Source organism: Tamandua tetradactyla, chromosome 6, assembly GCF_023851605.1.
Source record: "Tamandua tetradactyla isolate mTamTet1 chromosome 6, mTamTet1.pri, whole genome shotgun sequence".
In the NCBI taxonomy this organism is placed as follows: domain Eukaryota; kingdom Metazoa; phylum Chordata; class Mammalia; order Pilosa; family Myrmecophagidae; genus Tamandua; species Tamandua tetradactyla.
The window spans coordinates 82,971,938-82,996,746 of NC_135332.1; the positions used below are offsets into that span (position 1 = coordinate 82,971,938).

Below are 24,809 nucleotides of genomic sequence, written 5' to 3' on the forward strand. Positions count from 1 at the left end.
GGGCTCGGGAGGGGGCGCGCCAGCTCCACCCCCGGCCCGCGGCAGGCCAGCTGCGCGCTCGCGTCTCACAATTCCCAGGGCCAGGGTGGCGGCTCCAGGCGGCGGCGGCTCTGCTCCGGCTCCCGGGCTCGGACGTCTGCGCGCGGGGCCGGGGCCGGGGCAGGGGCGGGCGGATCGCGCTCAGGGCGGCGGCCTGGCCCAGCGAGCCATGGCGGCCCCGGAGCCGGCGCCAAGGCGCGGCCGGGAGCGGGAGCGGGAGGACGAGAGCGAGGACGAGAGCGACATCCTGGAGGAGAGCCCATGCGGCCGCTGGCAGAAGCGGCGGGAGCAGGTGGGCGCAGGCGGCGGGGGACGCGGCTTGTCACCGCCCTTCCCGGGCCGGAGGGGGCTGGAGGGCCACGCCCGGCTGTGGGGCATTGAGGGTTACTCAGCGGCCGCACCCGATCCCCTCCCCGGCGGCCTCGCTCTGGGCGACCCCAGTCTTGGCGGCCCTCGGACCCCTTGGGGGGGAATCCCACGCCCTCGTGGGGAGCCCCCGGTTCCCTGAGAATCACCGCCCTCCTGGGACCACCTCCAGTGCCTCTGGGCCCAGCCACCATACCTCGGGGAGCCCCTTTCAGCTCTCTGAAAGCTGCTCCAAATCCCTCATCCTAACCCTGCTTCAGGGGCCCAGATTCCCCCAGACCTCCTGGCTTGACCGCAGGGAGGGAGGGGAGGGGGTGGGCAGAGACCACGACCCCACCTCGGCACCCCCCCCCACGAGCCCACGCCCCTGTCCCTCCCCGGCCCCAGGTGAACCAGGGAAACATGCCCGGGATCCAGAGCGCGTTCCTGGCCATGGACACGGAGGAGGGGGTGGAGGTGGTGTGGAGCGAGCTGCACTTTGGGGACAGGAAGGCCTTCGCAGCGCATGAGGTAAGGCCGGCCGGCCCCTGTCCGCCCCCCCCCATCCACCCCGAAACCCCTCCGGGCCGCCGGTGACCGCCTGCCCTCCCCAGGAGAAGGTCCAGACCATGTTCGAGCAGCTGGCGCTGGTGGACCATCCCAACATCGTCAAACTGCACAAGTACTGGCTGGACGCGGACGAGACCCGGGCGCGGGTGAGCCTCCGTGGGACGCGGGGCCGGGGCTGCGTGGGTCCGTCCCCCGCCGCGGAGCGCTGAGCCCTGGAGCCCCACAGGTGATCTTCATCACAGAGTACGTGTCGTCCGGCAGCCTCAAGCAGTTCCTCAAAAAGACCAAAAAGAACCACAAGGCCATGAACGCCCGGGTAGGGGCGTGGGCTGGGACGGCCCCCGGGACGCGGAGCGGGAACGGGCGCAGGGAGCCTGGGGACAAGGGCGGAGGGCGGGCGGTACGCAAGGACGCGGGCGGGGTCCGGCGCTGGGCGGCCGTGGGAATGGGGGCCTGGCCGGGCGGCCTTCGGGACCGGCACGCAGCCGCCTCTCCCGCGCCCGCCCGACGGAGTCGTCCGCCCGTCGCCAGGCCTGGAAGCGCTGGTGCACGCAGATCCTGTCCGCGCTCAGGTGAGCGCCCCCGCGCCTGCCCACCCCTCGCCCGCCCCCACCTCCCGCATGGCCCCTGACCCGGTTGCGTCTGCTCTCCCCCCTCCCGGCAGCTTTCTGCACTCCTGCAGCCCCCCCATCATCCACGGGAACCTGACCAGTGACACCATCTTCATCCAGCACAACGGCCTCATCAAGATCGGTTCTGGTGCGGGGCGGGGCGGGGAGGGCCGGGGCCGGGGGGCCCCCGCGGGGGCCAAGGCTGCGGGACGCCCAAAGCCCCAGCGCGCTGAAACCCTCTCTTTCTCCCCGCGGCGGCCGGCGCAGTGTGGTACCGCATCTTCTCCAATGGTGCGTGGTGACACTGGGGGAGGGGGGCGTGGAGAGGGGGCTCTGCTCAGCCCCTCCGCGCTCCCCCGCAGCGCTGCCGGACGATCTGCGACGCCCTATCCGCTCTGAGCGCGAGGAACTGCGGAACCTGCACTTCTTCCCGCCGGAGTACGGCGGTGAGTCGGAATCGGGAGCCGCGTTCCCGGGGCTGCGCGCGCGGGCACCAGCGCTACCCGCCCTTCCCTGCTTGCCTTTCAGAGGTTGCTGACGGCACTGCCGTGGACATCTTCTCATTTGGGATGTGTGCACTGGAGGTACTGGCCCCGGGGCCTTAAGGTGCCCTCCTAACAGGGCTTCACCAGCCCCCAGTTCTCACTTGCGCTGCCCCTCCCCCATGCCTGACCTGGTCCTGCACCCAGATGGCCGTGCTGGAGATCCAGGCCAACGGAGACACCCGAGTCACAGAGGAGGCCATCACCCGTGCCAGGCACTCCCTGAGTGACCCTAACATGCGGGTGAGCAGCTGTCCTGCCCCTTCCAGCTAGTTAATGTGGGGCCGGTGGCTCCAGCTCCTCCTGTCCCACCAGGGCCAGACCTGAGCAGGCAAGAGGTGTGCAGGGTTAGGGCACCTGGGGAGGTGAGCCAGCCGCATGTGCAAGGGCCACCCAGATAAAGGCCTGAAGGCTTCATGGAGATCCCGGTGTGCAGTGGGCTCCTGGGAACTGGATAGGGCTGGGGGTCCAGGGGCTGGGGGGCAGCCAAGGAGGACAGCCAGGTGCAGGCCCAACAGCACCAGAGGCCATGGGAGGGTTTTCAGCGAGAGGGAGGGAGCAGACACTGCCCTTTCTTGATGGGGCAGGGCTGGTGGGGAGACACTCTTATGATGCCCATTTTGTAGATAAAGAAACTGAGGCTCTGAGAGTTCAAGTGTTTTGCTCAAGGCCTCCGAGACAGCGGTGGAGCCATTGGCACCCAGTCCCTGTCTTTAAGCTTCCAGGAGATAGGTGGGGAAGGCTGTGGGCTGGGGAGAGTGGGGCGGCGGCAGGGGGCAGACATTTAACCAGCACTCTATGTGGCCTCTGGATCGAGGATGACAGGGAAAGGACAGAAATGAGAGACAGTGGAGGGCCCGGGGGTGGGGCAGGCAGAGACCTGGTCTGAGCTGGGGAAGCGGAAGGAGGCACTGGTGGTATGTAGGTAGGTGGGTGCAGAATGGGCTTCACCGACCTGCAGGTGCCTGGGCCTGCCCGGACAGCTCAGGTGGGTTTCCAGGGTGATCCTCTGGCACCTCCCACCTCCCAGCATCCTCAGCTCTCCTCTGAGCATTGAGAATGATGATGTTGTCTGGCACATGATTTTTGTGTGGGCTAAGTGAAGTTCTGGACCTAGGGCCCCAGTGCCTGGCATTTGCAGGATCAGATCCCGGTCTGGGCACACATTCCGGGGTGAAAGCCCCTGCTCTGTCCCTGGGGAGAGAGGATGGAAGAACTGGAAAACCGATTCCCTTTTGCCTTCCACCGCCCTTGTGCCCCCCCACCCCCCCCCCACCCCCACCGCCATCAGGGTTTCATCTTCCCCAGCCTGGCCCGAGGCCCCACCTACATCCCTGCCCCCAGGGGGTTCACTGTGACCCCACCCACCCCCAGGAGTTCATCCTCTCTTGCCTGGCCCGGGAGCCAGCCCGCCGGCCCTCGGCCCACAACCTGCTCTTCCACCGCGTGCTGTTTGAGGTGCACTCACTGAAGCTCCTGGCTGCCCACCGGTTCATCCAGCACCAGTGTGAGGGGCCGGGCACGGCCGGGGGCGGCCTGGGGCAGGAGGGAGCATGCCTGGGGGAGGTGCCCGGCAGGCCCCTCGGGTCGGGCCTGCCTTCCTGAGTGCCCCTGTCGCCCACAGACCTCATGCCCGAGAACATGGTGGAGGAAAAGACCAAGACTATGGACCTGCATGCCGTCCTGGCCGAGATTCCCCGGGCACGTGGGCCCCCGGTGCAGTGGCGGTGAGCTCCCGGCATCCCAGACCCCCCACTCCGCGGGGCCCACCCCACGTGCCGGCCACCCTGATGTGCCTCCTACCCCTGGGGCCAGGTACTCAGAAGTCTCCTTCTTGGAGCTGGACAAATTCCTGGAGGATGTCAGGTGAGCGCTGGCATGTGGCAGGGGGCAGGTGGCTGCCACCCTGAGCCCCCAGCCAGCCCGTGGTGTGCCCCCAGGAACGGGATCTACCCCCTGATGAATTTCGCCACCACTCGGCCCTTGGGGTTACCCCGCGTGCTGGCCCCCGCCCCCGAGGAGGCCCAGAAGGCCAAGACCCCAACCCCAGAACCCTTTGACTCGGAAACTAGAAAGGTGAGCCCCACACCTGGTGTGCTGTGTGCCCCTCGGCTCCCACCCCCCACCCCGCCCTGACAAGCAGTGCCTAGCCCGTGAGCCTCTGAGTTCCCCCAACCCAGCTCTCCCTCAGGCTGCCAGAGACTAGGACCAGGAACGAGACCTTTTGGGGTGTTCGGGACAGTGAGGATAAACTGGCCTCAGCCCCCTTTTCCCCAGGCTCCTCATCTATCCCCTGCCCTCCTAGCCCGCTGTGAGCTAACCCCGTTGATCCCAGTGTGTTCCAAGCACCTTCCTTCAGGGCTCTCACATTCCCGCCCCCAGTACCTCCCTGATCCCACCCTCTTGTTGGCCGATCCCTTGACATTTCTGTCCCAAAGCCCCCATGCATTGTGTCCGCCACCAAGCCACAGGCTTCTCCTGGTCAGCCTCCACTCCTTCTGTTCCCTTTCCATGTCCACACCCACTGGGTCCCCAGAAGCTAGGGCTTTGGCCTAGGGCATGGCCATGGTCCAGGCCACTTGGTCCTCACCAGGACACTGGCTCAAACTCAGCCTTGGCCTCCCTTCACGATAGAGCCAGAATTTACATCCCATCAATCAAGATTGCCCCTCTCTCTCCAGCTTTCCCCCACAGGGTGTGTCCCTGTCTCAGGCTGACCCCAAGCTCTCTGGGGCGGGTCCTGCTCTGTCCTGAGCCTGCTGACTGCTCTCTTCACCTGCCCACCATGGGCCCTCCTTATAGCTCTCTCTCTGTCCCAGTTCTCTCCACCTCCAAAAACTCCTATTCATCCTTCAGTGCCCAGCCTTAATGTCCGCTCTTCTGGAAGTTTTCTTTAACTTGCCAGGCCACGAGCAATGGGCTTCCACTGGAGATTTTCCCATTCCCAATCCTTACTGTCCTTTGGGGGCACCGCGGAGGCAACATCTGCCCTTGGTCGTTAGGTTCTGTGTGGGTGACCTTGGTGCCTTTCCTCCATGCAGGTGATCCAGATGCAGTGCAACATGGAGAGGAGCGAGGACAGGGCACGCTGGCATGTGAGCCCAGCCTGGGGAGGAGGAGGAGGGAGGCTGCTAGATCTGGGGAGGAGGAGGAGGGGTCTGGCAGTGTGGCCTCCCTGCCCCCACCGATGGCCGCTTCCCGCTCCGTAGCTCACTCTGCTTCTGGTGCTAGAGGACAGGCTGCACCGACAGCTCACCTACGACCTGCTCCCAAGTAGGCCTGGTTGGGGGGGTGCGGGGGGTGGGCATGCACAGAGTGGGGCCTCATGCCTCGCCCCATGCCCTTTGCCACAGCTGACAGCGCCAAGGATCTGGCAGCAGAGCTGGTGCACTATGGCTTTGTCCACGAGGTACGCTGGCAGCTGCAGAGTCCGGCAGGGAGGGTGTGCAGGGTGGGCTGCCCTCCTCTGTCCCCCCCCACGGTCCTCTCCGTGCTCCCCATGCCCTCCTCCATTCCCCCACGCCCTCCTCTGTGCCCCCACGCCCTCTCCCCTGCTGTAGGACGACCGGGCGAAGCTGGCTGCCTTCCTGGAGAGCACCTTCCACAAGTACCGTGGGGCCCAGCCCTGACCCCACACCCCAGCTCTTGAGGACCAGCCAGGGTGCTGCTGGCCGGCCAAGGCAGGTGCACGTCGGGTAGAGCCCAGCACCTGCCCCAAGTGCAGGGACCAGGGCTTCTTCTGCCTGCCTCTTCCCCTGCGCCCCTGGGGCCTAGGGACAAGTGCCTGGCCAGTGAGGGTTCTCCTGCTTCCCACAGCAGGGAGCCCTGGGTTAGGGGCGCTGTGGGGTGGGGCTATTTGGGGGTGAGGGAGCTTGGGCTGGGGGCTGGTGGTTAGGTGCCCCTGTGTCCTTAGGATCAGGACTTCCCCACCCTGCCACCCCTGGCTTCTGCCACTCAGCCCCCTGTCCTGTGATCCGCCACTGTCCTTGGCCAAGAGCCCCCACATACCCAGGAAGCTGCCCGGCCAGTACCTGGGCCCCCAAGCCAGAGGGCTGGGGAATGGGGCTCAGCCCTGGACAGACGTCTGCCCTGAGGATTGCTCTGCCTGCTTTGGGAGAGCAGCCATCCCCTGTTGGTGCTGTGGACACGTGCCGAGAACCTGAGGCCCATTCTCAAGTTGGGGTGCAGCCCCTGCAGGCACGGGCCCGGGGTCAGCACCCAGAACACCTGCAGGGCTCAGACCCCGTAGGCAGATCAGACGGCAGGCAAATCAGAAGGCAGAGACGCTTCTCGAAGCCCGGGGCCCCGGCTCCCCGTGGCTTTTCCACCCCCTGGTTGAGGCTGTCTTCAGGAAGGCCTCTGGTCTGCTGCAGAGCCCCCTGGGAGGCCCCTCCGCCAGCTCCTTTCACCTGCTCCGAGACTGGGACTGCGGCCCCCACTGCCAGTGCCCTTCCCGTCCCTACAACCCCCCAAGGGCTGTCTGTTCTCCTGCACACCTTGGCCTGGCAGGGTCAGGGATCAGGGTCAAGTGTCTTCCCTGCTGCTTCCTTGAAAGATGGAGCTCTCACAACTTCCCCACCATCTTGAGGATGCCACGGCTCCTGACTCCATATGTCTTCCCGTCCACTCCAGTCTGAAATCTTGAAGGTTTCAGTGTCCTTTCCGTTGTCCTCCCTTCATCCTGGCCTCTTGGTCACCCCTTGAACCACCTCCCCTCCATTGTCAAATTTAGCTAACTCCCTTGAGTTGCATGTATAAACTTGGTGCATTCCTTTTTCTTTTTAAGCATTTCAGAAGCCAAATCAGGAAAGCTCACCACCTGCATTAGTTTTCTAATGTTGCTGTAACAAATTGCCACAAACTTAGTAGCTTAAAACGACACAGCCTTATGATCTCTTGGTTCTGGAGGTCAGAAGTCCAGTACCAGATCTTACCAAGCTGCATCCGAGCTGCTGGCAGGCGGTGCTAGTTTCTCAAGGTTCTCCGGGAGAGTCCCCTCCCCTGCAGTTGTGAGGCCCGGGTCCCCGTTTTCTTGCTGGGTGGAAACTGAGGGCTGTTCCCATTTTCCAGAGGCTGCGACACACCTTGTTTCAAGGCCCCCCTCCACCTTCAATACCGGTAATGGCAGTGGGTATCGCTGGTTCTCTACAGCCCAGAAAGACCTTCTGCTTTTTAGGATCTGCAATAAGGCGGGTCCAGCTGGGCAATCCTGCATCATCTCCTATGTCCAGCCCTGGCCTCAATGCACAGTCCCTTCTGCCATGTGGCATCACACACCCAAGGTCCTGGGCACAAGGCAAGGGCATTCTTTGGGCGGGCATTATTCTGCCTAGCCATCACCCTGCCCAACCACCAAAATCAAACCACAGACTTACCAAGCTATAGCCAGTCAGTTAAATGTACAAATATGTTGACTCTCACATTATCACAAACATTCCGATACGATTTACAAAGTTGCTCAAATTCTCACACCTGTTTCAACTTAAAATTCCAAATTGTATAACATCCCCATTCTAGAAGGGAACGTGTGCTCCGTGTTGTCTTAACAGTGGAAGTGACTGAAGCAGGAGACAGTTCCAGGGACTAAATCTACTCGGGAAGCCTCAGCGCTACCATCGCGTTGCTCACTCATGACTATGTTTATCTTTCATTCTTTTTCAAAGTTTTTTTGTGTGTGTATAGATATGCTTTGTTTTACAAGCAAAATGTTTTCCCCCCTAGGCTAATAAAAGCCATCTCCTACCCTGATCCTCCCCAAATTCACCTCTTAGCTGTTTCTTTGGGCATTTATGGTCTGTGCTTCACAAACCCACAAGCATGCTTTTACTGTCGTTTGTTGTTTTCGCTACATTTGGGGTCCCCTTCTGGCATCATGGGGAGGCAGGGGGGAATCAGCTGCCTTGCTCCCCAACCCCAGCATTGTCCCGGGGTGCAGACACTAGAGCCACTTCATCTTCACCGATCTCAGCAGAGAGCAAGGTGTTCTAGGATTAGATTTCCTTTTTTTGCACAAGTTTTTGTTTTCACTGGAGTTAATAATTGCCTACTATTCTTTTGTTTGCTTAGTTTTTTATATGTTTGTCATTAATTCATCGTTGGAGTCCCCTACAGAAGTGTGACTCTCCTCTCAATATTGGGAGCTCGTTGTGTAATTGACCATCCAGTTCCATTTCTTTTTCCCTGGTCCCCCCACTGTCCCAGTCCTCAGCCCCAGGCTGCTTGTCCTTGGGCTTCTGGCATAGCTTTCATCCTGGTCACCCCTTCCCCAGCACCCTGAACCACCTCTTCCTCCTTGCCTCCATGGCCTGGGCTTTCCTTTTCCTTCCTTCACCTCAGTTTGAGGAGGAACATCTTCCAAGTTTCCTGAGAGGAAATATATTGGAGTTTATGGAGATTCTGCCTGTTTGTCTTTAAAAACCATTTTTTTTTATTAGAGAAGTTGTAGGTTTACAAAAAAGACCATGCAGAAAATGTAGAGGTCCCACATACCCCATTCCCAGTCTTCCCTATTATTATAACACTTTGCATTAATGTGGTACCTTTGTTAAAGTTGATGAAGCAGTATCATTACAATTACACTATTAACTACAGTCCACAGTTTACATTAAGGTCCACAGCCTATGTTGTTTTTTTTAAATTTTTATTTGTATAACATATATACAAGCTAAAATTTCCTTTTTTAACCACATTCAAATATAATTCAGTGCTTTTAATTACATTCACAGTGTTCTAACATCACCACCATCCATTACCAAAACCTTCCCATCATGTCAGACAGAAGCTCTTTACCAATTAAGCATTAGCTCCCCATTGCCTACCCTCACTCTGGCCCCTGGTAACCTGTGTTCTAGTTTTCAGCTCTGAGTTTGCCTACTCTAATTACTTCATATCAGTGAGAGATCACACAGGATTTGTCCTTTTGTGTCTGGCTTATTTTACTCAACATGATGTCTTCAAGTTTCATCCCTGCTGTTGCGTGTACCAGAACTTCATCCCTTTTTACAGATTGATATAAAGTCAATTGTTTGGATAGGCCACATTCTGTTTATCCATTCTTCAGTTGATGGACACTTGGGTTGCTTCCACTTTTGGGCAATTTTGAATAATGCTGTGACCATCACTGTGGAAATATCTGTTCAAATCCTAGCTGTCAATTCTTTTGGATATATACCCTAGAAGTGGGCTCCCATCTCTACACATCCTCTCCAACACTTGTTATTTTCTGTTATTTCAATAGTAGCCATTCTAGTGAGTATAGTGCCTGTTTGTCATTATCCTCTCCTCACATTTGCTTGAAAGCATTTAATTAGGTACAAAAGTTTGGTTAGGTTGAAAATCATTTCCTCTCTAGAATCTGGAGGGTGTGGTGACATCTTCTAGTTCCAAGTATCTTGTGCCTTCCTGAATTCTGACCATTTGTCTGTGATCACTTTTCTTTCTCGGGAACTTTTAGTATCTCTTTTCTCCAGTGCTTTGGAAATCCCAATGAGATGTCTCAGTGTAGACCTCTTTATCTTTGGTCTTGGGCCCTCCACGGGCCCCTGTCAGCCCAGAAACTTGCTTTCCTCAGTTTTAGGAATTTGCTTGAATTATTTCTTTGTAGATTCTCTCCTCTCCTTACTTTCTGGAAATCCCATGGTCAAATGTTGGCCTTACCTTTTGTGAGGTACGGAGGGTTATGGGATATGAAGGCATGAGCTCTGCAGCCATTTGGCCTGTGTGCCAAAACTTCTGCTGGGTGATGCTCGTCTCTGCGCCCATTTCCTCTTTTGTAAAAATGGACATGGAACAGTTCCCACTCCTCTGAGATGTTGTAAGGGTTGCATGAGTTAATGTGCATAAAGTAATCAGAACAGTGCCCGGCATACAAGCCCTCTGAGTGGCGTCCTTATACATCACTGTTAAATTTTATAGGGGAGCTATGACAAGAGGTAGTGCTTGTGGCTGCCCTGGTGGCAGTGGAGAGTTCCGACCCACCCACCCCTTCCTCATCCTCTGCGATTCGGGAGGCCACCTGTTTTGGTTTGCTAAAGTTGCTGAAATGCAATATACCATAAATGGGTTGGCTTTTACAATGGAGATTTATTAGCCTACAGTTTTGAGACCATGAAACTGTCCAAGTCAAGGCATTAGCAGGTGATGCATTCTCCCTGTAGACCAGCTAGATCTTGGATTCCTCTGCCACATAAGAGACCAGGGTCTGCCGGTCTCTCTCTTCTCTTTTGGCCTTCAGTTTCTTGCTTCCATGGCTTTCTCTCTCAGCCTCTGTGTCCTTTCTCTGTCTTCTGTCTCTCAGGTACTGTCTGCTTCTCTCTCAGCTTTTCTTATAAAGAACTCCAGTAAGAGCATTAATACCCACCTGGGGCAGACCTCAACTGAAATAACCTAATCAAGAGGTCCCACGCACAGAAATGGATTAGTTTCAAGAGCATGATCTTTTGGGGGTCCACATAGCTTCAAATCACACCATCAGTGTGCCAGGCTGGTTCTAGGCACTGGAGAGTGATTCATTTTCTGCTTTTGTTGTTATATGCTTTGGTGGATTTCAACTTTATCTTTCAACCCTTGTATTGAATTGTACATTTTATCTCATATTTTTAATTTGTGAGAGCTCTTCCTCGTTTGCCAAATGTCCCTTTATAGCCTCTTGTTCTGGGTTTTTGGATGCAACATCTATGCTTATAGCTTTGTGGATCTTGTTTTTAGTTTTTGTTTTTCTCTGTTTCCCTTTTCATCTCTGTTCCTTCTGAGTCTCTCTTCCGATGTTAATTTCCCCTCTCCTCCAGTGTCTGGGGGACCCTGGGATTTTCAATCACATGACCAGTGAGATGCTCTTAGAGCCTGTGGCTGCTGAGTGTGAGGTCGGGATCTGGCTGGGATGTTCTGCTGGGGTACCCCTAACTACCAGTCTTTTCTTTTGAGCTGGGAGCTGCTACAGAGAGGAGACCTCTTCTCCAAGGAGACTCAGAACAGGGTTGTACCCTGGCCAGGTGGCTTCTGAGCTCCTCTCCTGGGACTCACTTCCCAGTTACTGCTGGGGCAGGGTGCAGTGCCTACCAGCCACACTGTTTCATTTCTGAAACAGAGAGGTCTGGGGTTTCCTCTTTTTCCAGCTGCATTCTCATGCCCAATGCTGTAGTCTGCTAAGGCAGTGACCACTGTCCACCTAGCTCCAGTTCCACAAGATTCCCACCTTTTTGTCCTCATGGGGTTTGTTGTTTTGGGGTTTTGTTTTTGCCTGTAAAAACCCTTTCCTATCATATTAGAGGGGTCTAAGGAGAAAGAGGTAAATCTTCCATATTTAACAAAAAATTTTTATATTCAATATGTTTTGAAAAGAGACCTGCCCAGCTGGGGAAGCCACTTTGAGGTTTTCTAGGCCAACAATCTCAGGTGCCAGAGCTTATGGAATTGGTTTCTTCTGGGTCGGAAAACTGAATTCGACTCGGGACTGGGTGCAGATATGGCATTGTCCACAGCAGCTCTTCCAACACCACGGATGGCCATGCTGAGCTTTTTAAAGGCAGTTCAGGGACTCAGCGGCAGCTTGAAAAAGCACTATTGTTTCCCGAGGCACTAGAAAAGAGAAAATGCTGCCAACTCTACAAGAATACACCATTCATTATTAGACCCTGACTTTTTAACGACATTAAAAGGCAAAAAAAAAAAAAAAAAATGCAAGACTTAAAATAGATGAAATATGGCAGTTCTTCCCTCACTAATGTCATCGTGATAGTTTGAGGGGATGGGCTTTGCGGCTGCGGGGCTCCTTCTGCCCCGTGGAGGGGTGGGTGGGCGTCCTTCCCGGTCTCATTGCTGAACTGCGCGTGGATGACACCTGGGAAAAAGCACCAGCGAAACGGGGGGCACGCGGGATGAACTAAGGGAGAAATAACGCAAATCTGGGCGCTGAGGGGCTGAATGGGACAAACTGGGGAAAGATGGGAGAGGCACTTCACACCCCTCCCTGCCCTGCCTGTCCGCCCGCCCGCGACCTCGCCCCCGCGCGCCCCCGACCTCCCGGCTCCTGCGCGCGCACCGGACCTCTCTCGCCCTCGCCCCAGCCCCGCCTCCTCCCCCACCCGCTCCGTTTGGGGTCGTTAGGATTGCCCTCCCCGCACCGGAAGCCGGGTCCTTCCTTCTTCCACGTCGCTGGAAGAAAGACCTATTATCGCGAGAGTTCTACATTCCCGGGAGCCTCCGCCAGAGCCCAGATCGCGCGAGACTGCAGAGGGAGCAGGAGTGGGGGGCGCGCGCGGTGGCCGCGACGGACGCAAGATGGCGACGGCGACCATAGCTCTCGTAAGTGAGTCCGCGGTGTCCGCGGGCCACCTCTCAGCAGGTGGGAGCGGGTCCTCGGTCCGACCTGGGGCCCAGAGGGGGCCCCGGAGGTATCGTGGCCTCCACCTGGCCAGCGTGGTCTCCCGCGGTGCTTTGTCGCGCGAGGCGGGGGCGGGGCGGGAGCGCGATGGGGGCCCGTCCGCGGCTGCAGCTTCCGGCCCGCGGCTGCAGCTTCCGGCGGCAAAGCGAGCTAGGCTGGGGCCTCCGAGAGACTGCTAGGGGCGGGGCGGCGTCGCGTCCGGTGGGGGCGGTGTCCCATGCAGGTCTCAGCGGTCCCGATCCCGGCGCTGTTGCGGTTTGGTCGGAGGCGTTCGCGGCACGCGGCCTCGTTTCTTGCCCGCTAAGTCTAAAGCTTCCTCGGGGGGCTAGGCGAGGGACGGGGATTTGTCCCCCGTGACCACGGTCGCAAACGGGGCCTCTGGGAGTGATGGCTTGCGGGCAGAACCTTCTGAAAAGCGTCAAGGCTCAGCAAGGCGTGTGGCCTTGGCTCCCGGGAGTTCATAACTGCGAGCTAGCCCTTCACTGATGTTCTAGAGGAAAGTGGTTGACTTCTGGCTAACGGGCACTTCATCCTGCAACCTCAGTAAGGGAGGGGAGAATGTGTCTCTCCTCGGGTTTTTTGAACGGTCGCTTTGTTTCTTGAACAAGTTTGTGGGAGGACTTCGGGACACTGTGACAGAGACAGCCCTTACCCTGTTCAGAGACCATGGTGCCATGTGCTGGGTCCCTGAGGGAGTCATGCTCAGAGTGGCGTGGGCACCCAAATGAAGGTGCCTCTCTCCCGGCTTCCCTCAGCCTCAGCCTCAGCCACAGGAAGTGTTGACCGTGACGGAGAACACCCATTCACTGGTCTGCTCGCAGTTCAAGCAACACCTCCACAGGAAAGTCTTTTAACTCTTCTTTCTTTCCACTTGCTTATGTGATTAGCTCTCTTTCTGGAGCTGCGATTTGTTATGGCTGCAGCCATTGCCCCCCAACGTACAGTCCAAAAGCATGATTAGGTTTGCTTGAGCAGGACAGTCCTGCAGGTAGCTGTCCTTCTCAGAGGTACCTGAGAGTCGGGGGCAGTGCTTATCCTGCCCCAACCAGGCCCTGGGCTGGGGGCTGACTCCTGGAAGTGACTGTACTTTGTCTTATAGGCAAGAAACCATCCCCCACCCCCTTCCACAGGAGGGAGGCATAGGCCCAACATTTCCCAACTTGGGAGGGTGGCCCAGTTTGTAACTCTTGGGTCTGGCCAACTTCACTGTCCTCTTTGTACCACATCCTGTTTCCTATTGAATCCGTAATGATGAATGACTTTGTCATGGGGGAGTCAGAGAGAAAAGAGAAGAGGGTTGGAGAGTTGGGGAACATCCTCAGGCAGTGGCTAGAGGGTTGGTGCAGGAGAGGGAGGCTGAGACACGTGGGAAAGTAGAAATGAGGAGGCCAGCAAGAGTGGATGTCTTAAGCGCTGCAGAACAATGAAAACACCATCTCAGCTTGCAGTGGGGGTGGGTGACTGGAGCTGGCTGCCTTAGATAGTTCCCTCTACTCGTGGGCCAGAAAAGTTACACAAGTGTCATCATCGTAGGGATCTGCCGGTTGTGATAAGCCTGAACCCTTTCAGGTGTGGTGTTCATCACTTATTGGAATCCTCGCAAGATACTTTCTTAACTGTGAAGGCTCAGGTCCAACCCTGCACTGACACTCAGACTCCAGGAGTGAGGTGTAGCCTGCAGGATTACCAACCCCCCTTTAACCCTTTGAATGGAAAGGTTGTCCTGCTATCCCAGGTGAGCATAGTGAGTGTATGTTCCCCATCTTGGGGTGACCTCCGTGGACTTAGGAAGACAGTTGTTGTGATTAGCTCTTACGGAATGTAAAACCAAGTTGGCTGAACTTGGTCGACCAGAGTCTGGGCATCAGTGCCCTCATTGTAATGCTGTGTTGGGGAAGGACACAGGAAGCTGTGAATGCTGGTGGGGAAGGAACCAGGAAGCCATGCCTTCTCCCACCTGAGGCCCTGCATATTTGAGTCTCTCAGACTCCCTGCCTCCATTCTTCCCCCTCCTCTGACAGCTCAATTCACTGGAACCCTCTCTGCTCCCAGTAGTACAGTCACTGCCCTCTCACCTTCCGGAGTAGCCTTCTCTGGCCATCAGACTGAGTCCTTTCCTACCCTGTGCTTTGTTTTCTTTTTGGCACTTGTTAATGACGGAAGCAGTCTTGTGTAGGTGCTCTCACAGCCCGCAGCGGAGCGGGTGGCTCCTGGGAAGTGTTGTCTTGTTGCAGTTGCAGCACCTATAGTGTCCCTCACAGAGCCTGGCCCTGTGTTAAGTGGTACAGTCCCCATGGAGGGACTGAGCCCTGGGAAGCAGCTTCCTGTAGCCAACCCTTGGAGAGATTGACAGCTTTCCTACTGCTTGCCCAGTGTGGGCAAAGACTGTCAGACTTGCTGACCCACAGCAGCGTGGAAGACACATGCACCAGTTGACAGCCTGCTGACTGGTGAAGACATTGAGGCTTTGTTTGTCTTCCAACTGAAATATGTTTTGCTTGTTGATGAGTGGTGGAGCTGGGGTTTGGAGCTGGCACTTGTGGCAAACTTTGCCCTTTAAAGGAGATGCCACTGCTTGGGCGCAGGATGGGTGGTGACCACCATACCTGCCTGTTCATCACCTCCTGGATCTGAGCGTGTGGTTGCTGTGAGGATAGATAGTAGGTTGCTCCATCCTTTCCTAGTACTTGGTTAGGGTTGAATTCCAGGCCACATGGGCTCAGGGCCTCTGTTCTTGTGTGCGTGGGGGTGGGAGGCCCTGTGCAGAGCAAGGTGGCTGGCACTGTCCTTTAGGGGAACAGGAATTAGGGATGCAGCCACAGGTGCACCCTGCAGAGAGGGGTCTCAGGATTGGGTTGTTCCCCACACTTGGAGTGATGGTTTACGGTAGGCTGTAAGACCTGCCAGGGTTGGCGCCTCTGCTCTGGGTGTGCTTTGAGCTGCCAGAGAGCTTGGCCAAGTCAGAGCTGGGCCCAGTCACTCACCCCAGCTACCATCAGAGGTATCTCCCCTTCGGTATCATTCTGGGGTATCACACCCAGAATGTGTGTGTCTCAGCTGGGGCTGAGACAAGTGGCCCTGCTGGAGCCCACCTGCACTCACAGCAGTCGGTGCTGCTCTAGGCAGAAAGAGGTGCAGGGCTAAGTGGGTCCATTCTGGCACCTAGACTTGTGCTTTTTCTCCACCCTGGTGGCCATTGCCACAGAGAATGTGCTCCTGGGTATACTGGCCCAGCCTCTAGCTTTGCTCACTTTCTCTTAGAGTGCAGCATCTCCTGGGCATGTCTGTCCCCACGGAGCTGCCTCATAATCTGCAGGTCTTGCCCTTGAACTGCAGCAGGGCGTGTGTGTCTGCCTCTGGCTCCACGGTGCAGCTCTTGCCTTCAGCCTGCCTCTGCCGCTGCTGCCCCCGAAGCTGTAGTGGATGCTGCTCCTTCCATCTGGCTGTCCTCCCAGGAGGCAGCCTGGACAGTTTGGCTGCTAGGGGAGGGAGTTTTGTACTTCAGACCACCTCCCTGGGCCCAGCTGTCCAGGGGCCTCTTAGTGCAGTCTTCAGGAGGTGGATGGGGGTCAGGGGCCTGAGCCCTGGGCTGGGCCAGAGCCTGGGGAGGCACTGGGACTGATGCAGGGCTGTCAGCTGGGCCCAGGGTAGTGTGCTTGGTGCCAGGATGTGGCCTTGCCTGCCTCAGGGGCAGGGGGCAGGGGCAAGCTAGTCAGGTAGCTTGTCGTCCAGCCTGGCCTGGTATAGTCCATGCAGTGGGAGCAGAGCAGATCTGCAGGATCACAGAGCTGTGTGGCTTGAGGGCTGCTCTCACTAGGAAAAGACGGCTTTCCTTGACCTGGGGAAGGAAGCACAGCTTAGCTTTCTGCCCTTCCGGCCCCTTCCTGGGGACTTGCTGCTAACTCTGGACTGCCTCGGGTTATGCTCTGGTTTCTGCCAGGACAGCCTCTCATACGAGCACCCTGGGCAGTTGCAGGTGTCCTGGTGGGTTTAAGGAGTGGGCAGCATGGGATCAGGTGGGTAAAAGCATCAGAAGAGTTCAGGGGCCAAGCTGGAGTTCGTTCTTGTCCTCTGCTCATCTGTGGGGAGCTCAGCTCTTAGTTGGGCCTTTGTGGGGTGGGGGCTGTGGAAGTGGGACTGTCCTTTACAACGTCTTATTCCTGCCTACAGCAGGTAAATGGCCAGCAAGGAGGGGGGTCCGAGCCGGCGGCGGCGGTGGTGGCAGCGGGAGACAAATGGAAACCTCCACAGGTACTGACTTTGAATGTACTCTCCCTCAGGCCTGCCTGTCCACCCGCCTGTCCACCCGCCTGTGCATTCCTGGGCCGAGATGGAGGCTCGGCTAGGGGGAGGTTGGGAAGAGCCCCAGGACCTTTCTCTCCCTTCTTGGCTCCCAGAACGGGGCCTTCCCCGCCGTCTCTCCCATCCCCTGCCCACCTGGCTTCTGGGGCTGGGGCTGTAACTAACTGTGTCTGAGGTCGGCCAGCAGTGGCTATGGTTAGGGGGTGTTGGGAGCGCACTGACCTCAGCCAGAGGGCTCTCCAGCTGTCAGTGTCATGTGGAGAGCTAGATGCGTGGTCCTAGGACGTCATTTAACCAAGTGCAAAGTGTACAGGTGTTAATGTCAGATCTCAACACTTTAGATGTGGATAGCCAGTTTAAGTGAAACAGTAAAGCAGTGTGCAAAGGGCAAAACGCAGGCAGTGGTGGGACCTAGCCCTTTGCCATCTTTCTTGCTCAGGGTGGGTGGGAGCCTGTGTGGTGGATCTCAAGGCTGGGCAGCAAGCACGCTCTAGGGTGGGGCCACATGTGCCCCGTGGGAGGGCGCTGGGCTTCGTTGTTGGCCGGGAAGCAGGATTCGTTGTGCTTCTCCATGGCAGCACCCGTCTCCTGAGGGTTCCATGGGGACTCAGCAAGCTGGCCTGGAGTCCTGTTGGGGCAGGGCCTTCTGTTGGCCCCCCTGCCCCCCTGATACACTGCAGCCTGGATCCTGAGGCGCTGTGGTTGCTGAAGCTGATGGGAAGGGGCCAGGGCGTTCCTCTAGCCGGCTCTCCCCAGCCCTGGCTGCTTGTCCAGCCGGCCACTGGTTGGTGGGAGAAGGGCCTTTTGTTTGCCAAAACAAAGAGGGGATTGAAAAGCTTCTGGGGGCTGAAGGGGTTGGCATTGATCGTCATGGCGACGGCCTGCTCTAGAGCTCTGGCCCCTTGCTCAGGGGCCTGTCTCCCACCACAGCAAACTGGGCACTGGGCCCGCTGTTGGGGGAGGGACAAGGTCAGACCTGGACATTGGCCAAGCCGGGTGCTTTGTCCACCCACACACGATCTTTGGACTGACCCTTGGGCCTGCTTGATGCTCCCATGTGACCCTGACTCACAGACCAAGCACAAGGGGCTTGCAAGGGGATCTCGGGGTTTGGGTCAGCCAGCCCTTCCTGCCCCTTTGCCTCCATTGAGCCTCTGCCGTTGTGTGACCCTCACCTCTTACGCCTGCACTGAGTCCTCCCCTTCCCTGAACCCCTTTCAGAGCTTCCTGCTTGGGGCTTGCAGAACACAGTCCTGCAAGGGCCACGTGCAACTCAGAGCAGGTAGATAGGCAGTCGTGCTTTATCTCAGCATGGAGGGCTCAAGCCCCCTGCTCTCTCTAGCCAACCAGCCAGGCTGCCCCACTCCCACCCCGGAATCCCATGACTGTCCTGATTCCCTGCAAAAATTGTGGACATGCAGTCTGATGGGAGGATGGGATACTTTATTCTAGTGGAGCCTGCTCAGGGCTGTGGCCTGCTGTGACTGGGCCCCTGCTTGCCGTGCTGGCTGCTGGTGGGTAGCAAGGTGCTGGCTCCTCACAACTGCCTGCTCCTTACTTCTCCTCCCAGTGCTGAGCACAGTCTGTGAGGTGCTTTGGGGAGGTGGCGGGAGCCCCTCTCAGGGCTGGGGTCTGTGGCCTGGGAGAGCAGCCTGGATTTTCTGGGAGGTGAGAACGCTATCTGTGAGGTGGGCTGGATGCTGGAGCCCCTCAAGTCCCCACGTCAAGGGTGGGGGCTGTGCCCAGGAGGAGAGGATGAGAGAGGTGTGCCAGGACCTTTTCTGGGCTTTCTCCCTGGGTGGTCCCCGGACCCCCTCTGCCTTGGAATGCTGTGCCTGCAGCTGGGCAGGGCTTTCTAGACTTCAAGGGTGTCTGGGAGTGAGGAGCCATAGGAAATCTGGAATACTTTGACTTTCCCCTTGCCTTAGAGAACAGCCGATACCGGCTCTACCCAGGGATGGGAAGGGGCTTCTGGGCTCAGGCTTGCAGCACAAAACTGGGCAGCTTTCCTATAGCTGGCACCTGCCTTGATCTCAGGCTCCTGAGGAGGCCGTTGCAGCCCCACAGCTTCTCCATACTGGCCCAGAGCCCAGAGAACCTTGTCTGCCTCAGTCTCTGACCTACCCAGGGGTCCTGGGGGAAATAGAACTGGAGCAGGAATGTTAGAAGAGCAAACCCACAGGCAGGCCTGGCAGGGGATAGTCACTGGGAATGGGTGGGCTAGAGGCCACATGCAGCTGCAGGGGAGGCTGGCAGGCTGCGGTCTCTGGGGCCTATTGCTTAAAGACCCCTGTTTCCCACGCAGGGCACAGACGCCATCAAGATGGAGAATGGGCAGAGCACGGCCGCAAAGTTGGGGTTGCCGCCCCTGACGCCCGAGCAGCAAGAGGCCCTCCAGAAGGTGAGTGTGTCCTCTGGGGGTCACTGAGGGCTGGGTTGGCTAGCTGGGGGCCGGAGCAGGCAGTCAGGGTGGAGGAAGGCCCACCTCCCCACTGGGCCCGGGCCCAGGGCCCCTCACTGTTGTCTCTTGCAGGCCAAGAAGTACGCCATGGAGCAGAGCATCAAGAGTGTGCTGGTGAAGCAGACCATCGCCCACCAGCAGCAGCAGCTCACCAACCTGCAGGTGAGCCGCTCTGGCTGCCCTGCCCCGTGGCCGCCACTGCAGGGCCGGCCGGGCTGGAGGCCACTGCCCCACACCCTGCCCACCCACCAACCCTTCCTCCTCCAGTTCCTGCTGCGCCCCCAGAAGGTTTTATGGTTTGCAGTTTCTCAAGGACTCATTCTCAGGACCCCCGGGGTCCTCCCTGAGGCATGAACAGCCCAGCCTTTCCCACCTGTGTCCTCTAGACCCCTTGGGTGCCTACGGGCCTCTGCCCTTCTCCATCACCCAGCCCCACTCCCCCAACTCTTGGCTGCTCCTCTTGGTCTTCATATGGTGCCTCTGGGCCCCCTGCCTCTGTGCACGGCTGGGGTGGTGGTATGTCGGGGTCTTCCTCCTGTCCCGTGGACTCGTGGCCAGGTACTCAGACCTGGCCCTTGCAGTGAGTCCACGCTACCAGGGATTGAGCCCAGGGCCAAGGAGGACAGTCCATTAGGCGCCTCCAGTGCCTTGCTCTAGGCCTGTGGCTGGAGGCTGTGATGCTGCGGGGGAAGAGGCCAGGCTGAGGCCGACAGGTTCCCGGGCCTCGAGCCCCATCCCGCCCGGCCCGCAGACATTCACGCTGCCAGGGGCTGCCTGGCTCTTGACTGTGGCTTCTTCCGCCCCGGCTGGCCAGGTTGCGGGCTGGGCACTTGGGGCTCTGAGGCCCCCCTGGGCAGGTGCCATGGCCGAAGTACGGGAAGACAGGCGGGCCTCCCTGGCAGGGCGGGGATTCCGGGCCTTGCCGCTGTCTGCGTGAGGTGTTGACGAGAGCTGGAGACCGCTCGGCTCCAACAGACTGAACTCTGTCTTTACTGTCTTTCAGATGGCAGCAGTGACAATGGGCTTTGGAGATCCTCTCTCACCTTTGCAATCGGTCAATAGAAATGCTCACTTCTTCCGGGGCTCATGTCCTTAGTCAGGGCTAGAGGGGGGCAGTGCAGCCCGCGGGCTGGGGACCTTGCTCCCCTGGCCGGCCCAGCCCGCCAGCTCGGGACGTGCGCAGCAGAGCGCCAGGCCTGCGGGCCAGTGGTGCGGGCACCCACCCCGGGACCGCCCCGGGGAGGCCTCCATCTGCCCTGAGGGCCCGCCTTAAAACTAACCGGCCAGGTAACTGCAGAGGGCAGCTGTGGCAGCCGGCCAGGGAGGGTCGCTGCCAGCGCAGGCCCAGCCGTGCCCATGCCGCCTGCACGCACGGGCCACACAGATGGGCTTTCCGCTCGCTCAGTCTCAGGCTGCCTGGGCACTGGGGTTGGGGTCAGGCCCCAGTGAGAGAAGGGTCCCAACTCACGGCCCTGTTCAGACCCTTGGAGGGAGGATGGCTGGATGGGGTGGGGGTGGTGGGGCCTGAGCGAGCGAGGGAAGGGCTGGGCTGGGGCCGGGGCTTTTGGGTTAAGGCCTTATGGCCAGGGAGCAGGCAGCCTGAGCTGGAGGGGGTCCGGGGAGGAGCAGAGCCTGTGGCCCTGGCTGTAGTGGGCAGAGGAGCTGGGGAGGAGATGGCCTCCTCTTCCCCCAGAGGCAGGCAGAGGAGGAGGCCAGGCCCATCTTCGGGGGTCTCCTCTGAGGGGCAGGTAGATGTGATCCCATCTCTGGGCGTGCTCGTCTCCAGGAAAGCCTTGGCTCCATCTTCTAGGAACCTTGGTTTTTTTGAGAGAACAGACAGACCCAGGGTTAGTACTGGAGAGCATCTGTTTGAAAGGGGGAGTCCTTGACCCTTTGGAGAGCCCCCCACTGCACAGGAGATGTGGCTCTGTTTTGGGACCTCTTCTTACCTGAGGACAGACCTAGTTGCACATCTAGGGAGTTTTGCTGTGAGAAGGGGACATGGTCCCACTTTTGGGGGTCCGAGGTCTATGTAGGGATCCTGAGTCCTATTTGTTGAGAAGCCCAGTTTGAGAAGGGAACAGTTCCAACCTCAAGGAAGCTATGTTCCACTAGGGGAGCCCCATGAGTTGGGAAGGTTGTGATTCCTGCTCTGGGAGAGATGAGGTTCCTCTTGGTGGGGAGGGGGAGGGTCTACTGGACCAGCTGATTTCTCAGGAAAAAAGCTGGCCATTGGCTGCTGGACCCTCCTTCGTGAGGGGAGCCTCTGTCATGTGGAGAGGGGCAGGACCCAGTTTCCCTTCTTTGTCAACCCTGGCCTCTGTGGCCTCTTTCCAAGGGATTCCTTGTGGGAGTAAAGTCCCGACTAGAGTTCATTTTCTCCTGGTGGCCTGCCATCCCAAGCTCTGGCTCCCCACCTCACATGTCTTCTGTGAGGGCCAGGAAGGAGACCTGCCCACTGAGGGGGCAAGAGTCCCTCCCCAGTGTGGAGGCAACGTGTGCCCCAACCAGGGTCCTGAACCTGCCTAACCTGCTCACCATCTCTGCTCCAAGGGGCCCTGGGCCTTCTCCTGGGGGTCTCAGACACCTCATGAGTTTCCCAGGGGTCCAGGAAAGGGGTATGCAGATGTGGGCTCTAGGCCACTCTATTTGGGATGGGGAGGAGCGTCTTGGGGGTGCCTTGGTGGAGCCCAGAGCACTGAGGACTACCAGCTGGCCCTACACAAACACCTGCTCCTCGCTCTCCCCAGGGGGCTGTCTGGGCTCCTGCTGCCTGCCTTCCTCCCCCAGGGGTTCTTTGGGCCAAGTCTGTTCTCTCTTAAGCCCTCTTCTCTTCTGGCCTCCAAACCAGTGGGTCCCCTCAGCCTGGACAGCTCCTCCTTCCCACTTCCGTCGTCAGGCGTGGCGGGGATAGTGGGCAGACCTCCCTGCCAAGCCCAGGACACCCCAGACTGAATGGCATGGGCTGGGTGGGAGGGCACACAGCCCACTCCCAGCCACCCTGTCAGCCCTGCTGCCAAGTCTGCCTGGGACCTGGATGGGTGGGGTGCGTCTGCGTCCTGCCTCTGGGCCTGGCCTTCCTGGGGCTGGGGTCCTGCCGACTCCCACCACCCCATTTGCAGGTGCTGAGCCTGCTTCAGGCTGCCGCGTGGGGAGTCCTCCCCAGTGGAGCTGTATGGGTGGGCCAGGTGGGATGTGGGCTTCCCAGTCTCCTACCTCCCTCATGAGCCAGTGGCTCTCTTCCCACTCTGTCCTGCTCCAGATGGCAGCTCAGCGGCAGCGGGCACTGGCCATCATGTGCCGGGTCTACGTGGGGTCCATCTACTATGAGCTGGGTGAGGACACCATCCGCCAGGCCTTTGCCCCCTTTGGGCCCATCAAGAGCATCGACATGTCCTGGGACTCGGTTACTATGAAGCACAAGGTAAGTTGTTGGGTCAGCCCCCACCCATCTCTGCCTGTCCCTGCACTGGGCTTCCTGGCCTAACAGGCGTTTCCCTATACGCAGGGCTTTGCCTTTGTGGAGTATGAGGTCCCTGAGGCCGCGCAATTGGCCTTAGAGCAGATGAACTCGGTGATGCTGGGAGGCCGGAACATCAAGGTGAGGGCAAGGGAGGTACACACTACTCTGGCACCCAAAGAGCTTGGGGCGGCCGGGCCTAGACTCATTGGTGGTCCTTGGTCTTCCCTCCCCCAAGGTGGGCAGGCCCAGCAACATCGGGCAGGCCCAGCCTATCATCGACCAGCTGGCTGAGGAGGCCCGGGCCTTCAACCGCATCTACGTGGCATCTGTGCACCAGGACCTCTCGGACGATGACATCAAAAGTGTGTTTGAGGCCTTTGGAAAGATCAAGTCTTGCACCCTGGCCCGGGACCCCACAACTGGCAAGCACAAGGGCTATGGCTTCATCGGTAAGCTCATGAGGTGGGGCGGGCCAAGGTGAGGCCTTCCGGGACCAGGATGGCTGTCCTCACTACTGCCCCCACCCTGCAGAATATGAGAAGGCCCAGTCTTCCCAGGATGCTGTGTCTTCCATGAACCTCTTTGACCTGGGTGGCCAGTACCTGCGGGTGGGCAAGGCTGTCACACCCCCCATGCCCCTGCTCACACCTGCCACGCCTGGAGGCCTCCCACCTGCAGCTGCTGTGGCCGCTGCTGCCGCCACAGCCAAAATCACAGCTCAGGTGAGGGCTTGTTAAGGGCCGTGGGCAAACCTGCAGATCCCTTGCGCTTGGTTCTCAGTGTGGCCTTGGACCAAGTCACTTAGCATGGTGGTTTCTCGGGTTGTAGGAAGCAGTGGCTGGAGCGGCGGTGCTGGGCACCCTGGCCACACCGGGATTGGTGTCACCCGCACTGACTCTGGCTCAGCCCTTGGGGGCTCTGCCCCAGGCTGTCATGGCTGCTCAGGCCCCTGGGGTCATCACAGGTGAGTCTCAGTAGATGGAAGCCTCCAGCCCCAGGCAGGCTGGTCACGGCGGACTGGCTCTCTGCCCCTCCCTGGGAAGGGCCTGGAGGGGGAGTGACTGCTGGACCTGATTGGTTGTACTGCAGGTGTGACCCCAGCCCGCCCTCCCATTCCGGTCACCATCCCTTCTGTGGGGGTGGTAAACCCCATCCTTGCCAGCCCTCCAACACTGGGGCTGCTGGAGCCCAAGAAGGAGAAGGAGGAGGAGGAACTGTTCCCTGAGTCGGAGCGACCGGAGATGTTGAGTGAACAGGAGCACATGAGCATCTCAGGCAGCAGTGCCCGGCATATGGTGATGCAGAAGCTGCTCCGCAAGCAGGAGGTGGGCACTGGGGGGCAGGGGATGGCGGGCAGGGCTGGGTGGCCCCGGGGAGGGCGTCTCGGCTGGCCACAGCTCCCAGCTGTCCTCCCTGCCCCCCAGTCCACAGTGATGGTGCTGCGCAATATGGTGGACCCCAAGGACATCGACGATGACCTGGAGGGGGAGGTGACAGAGGAGTGTGGCAAGTTTGGTGCTGTGAACCGCGTCATCATCTATCAGGAGAAGCAGGGCGAGGAGGAGGATGCGGAGATTATTGTCAAGATTTTTGTGGAATTTTCCATGGCTTCAGAGACTCACAAGGCCATCCAGGCCCTCAATGGGCGCTGGTTTGCTGGCCGCAAGGTGGTGGCTGAAGTGTACGACCAGGAGCGTTTTGACAACAGTGACCTCTCAGCGTGACCTTGGCTGTCCCAGACTTGCTCCTTGTACCCTCTGGGTTTTCCAGAATGACACAGTGGTATTCCTGGGGCCAGGTGCTGTGCCTAACCTGGCCTCCAGTGTGGATAAAAATGCAGAAGCTGCTAGCTGTGAACATTCCGTGTGTCTGACATTGGTCCTGTGTTTGTGGGTTCCCACAACCTAGTTTTGGGGACTGGAGCAGGGGGCTTTAGAGGCATCAGGACAAGGCCCTGGGCTCTTGGGCTGGTCTGCTGAGGATGAGGCGGTTGGCAGTAGGCTTGCTATCCGGGTTTCTAGAGTTGAGCTGCTGCAGAGGCAGGAGGCGGCAGTTGGGTGTGAGAACTGAGAAAGAAGCAGAAGAATGTATTAAC

General features: G+C 58.6%; 2 protein-coding genes across 5 annotated transcripts; both read left to right on the forward strand.

Annotated features, from left to right (window-relative positions):
* Positions 1-206: 206 nt before the first annotated feature.
* Positions 207-9,981, forward strand: NRBP2 (nuclear receptor binding protein 2). The gene is made up of 18 exons (XM_077166573.1): positions 207-331; positions 793-915; positions 999-1,100; positions 1,181-1,270; positions 1,486-1,526; positions 1,619-1,713; positions 1,833-1,856; positions 1,928-2,011; positions 2,094-2,149; positions 2,255-2,350; positions 3,482-3,614; positions 3,732-3,834; positions 3,923-3,973; positions 4,048-4,183; positions 5,149-5,202; positions 5,317-5,380; positions 5,461-5,516; positions 5,668-9,981. The coding sequence occupies exons 1-18, from the start codon at positions 209-211 to the stop codon at positions 5,734-5,736; spliced, it is 1,500 nt and encodes a 499-aa protein (XP_077022688.1). The 5' UTR covers positions 207-208; the 3' UTR covers positions 5,737-9,981.
* Positions 9,982-12,287: 2,306 nt separating this feature from the next.
* On the forward strand, positions 12,288-24,576 carry PUF60 (poly(U) binding splicing factor 60). 4 transcript variants are annotated; one of them, XM_077166570.1, is made up of 12 exons: positions 12,288-12,409; positions 16,659-16,739; positions 19,096-19,191; positions 19,324-19,413; positions 20,255-20,305; positions 22,514-22,675; positions 22,760-22,852; positions 22,950-23,163; positions 23,246-23,436; positions 23,543-23,678; positions 23,804-24,039; positions 24,139-24,576. In XM_077166570.1, exons 1-12 carry the CDS (start codon positions 12,386-12,388, stop codon positions 24,436-24,438), a joined length of 1,674 nt encoding a protein of 557 aa, XP_077022685.1. In that variant the 5' UTR covers positions 12,288-12,385; the 3' UTR covers positions 24,439-24,576. The 4 variants fall into 4 exon arrangements, with proteins under 4 accessions (XP_077022685.1, XP_077022686.1, XP_077022683.1 ...); XM_077166571.1 differs by lacking the exon at positions 20,255-20,305; XM_077166568.1 differs by lacking the exon at positions 16,659-16,739 and having other exon boundaries at positions 12,312-12,409.
* Positions 24,577-24,809: the final 233 nt, after the last annotated feature.

What these genes read in the sequence shown, in the direction of transcription:
- PUF60 (XM_077166570.1), top strand. Translation starts at nt 12,386, where the DNA reads ATGGCGACGGCGACCATAGCTCTC. An exon ending in CGACGGCGACCATAGCTCTC is followed by an intron (nt 12,410 to 16,658) that starts GTAAGTGAGTCC and finishes TCCTGCCTACAG; the next exon opens with CAGGTAAATGGCCAGCAAGG. An exon ending in AGCAAGAGGCCCTCCAGAAG is followed by an intron (nt 19,192 to 19,323) that starts GTGAGTGTGTCC and finishes TGTCTCTTGCAG; the next exon opens with GCCAAGAAGTACGCCATGGA.
- NRBP2 (XM_077166573.1), top strand. Translation starts at nt 209, where the DNA reads ATGGCGGCCCCGGAGCCGGCGCCAAGGCGCGGCCGGGAGCGGGAGCGG. An exon ending in CGGACGAGACCCGGGCGCGG is followed by an intron (nt 1,101 to 1,180) that starts GTGAGCCTCCGT and finishes GGAGCCCCACAG; the next exon opens with GTGATCTTCATCACAGAGTA. An exon ending in CCTCATCAAGATCGGTTCTG is followed by an intron (nt 1,714 to 1,832) that starts GTGCGGGGCGGG and finishes CGGCCGGCGCAG; the next exon opens with TGTGGTACCGCATCTTCTCC.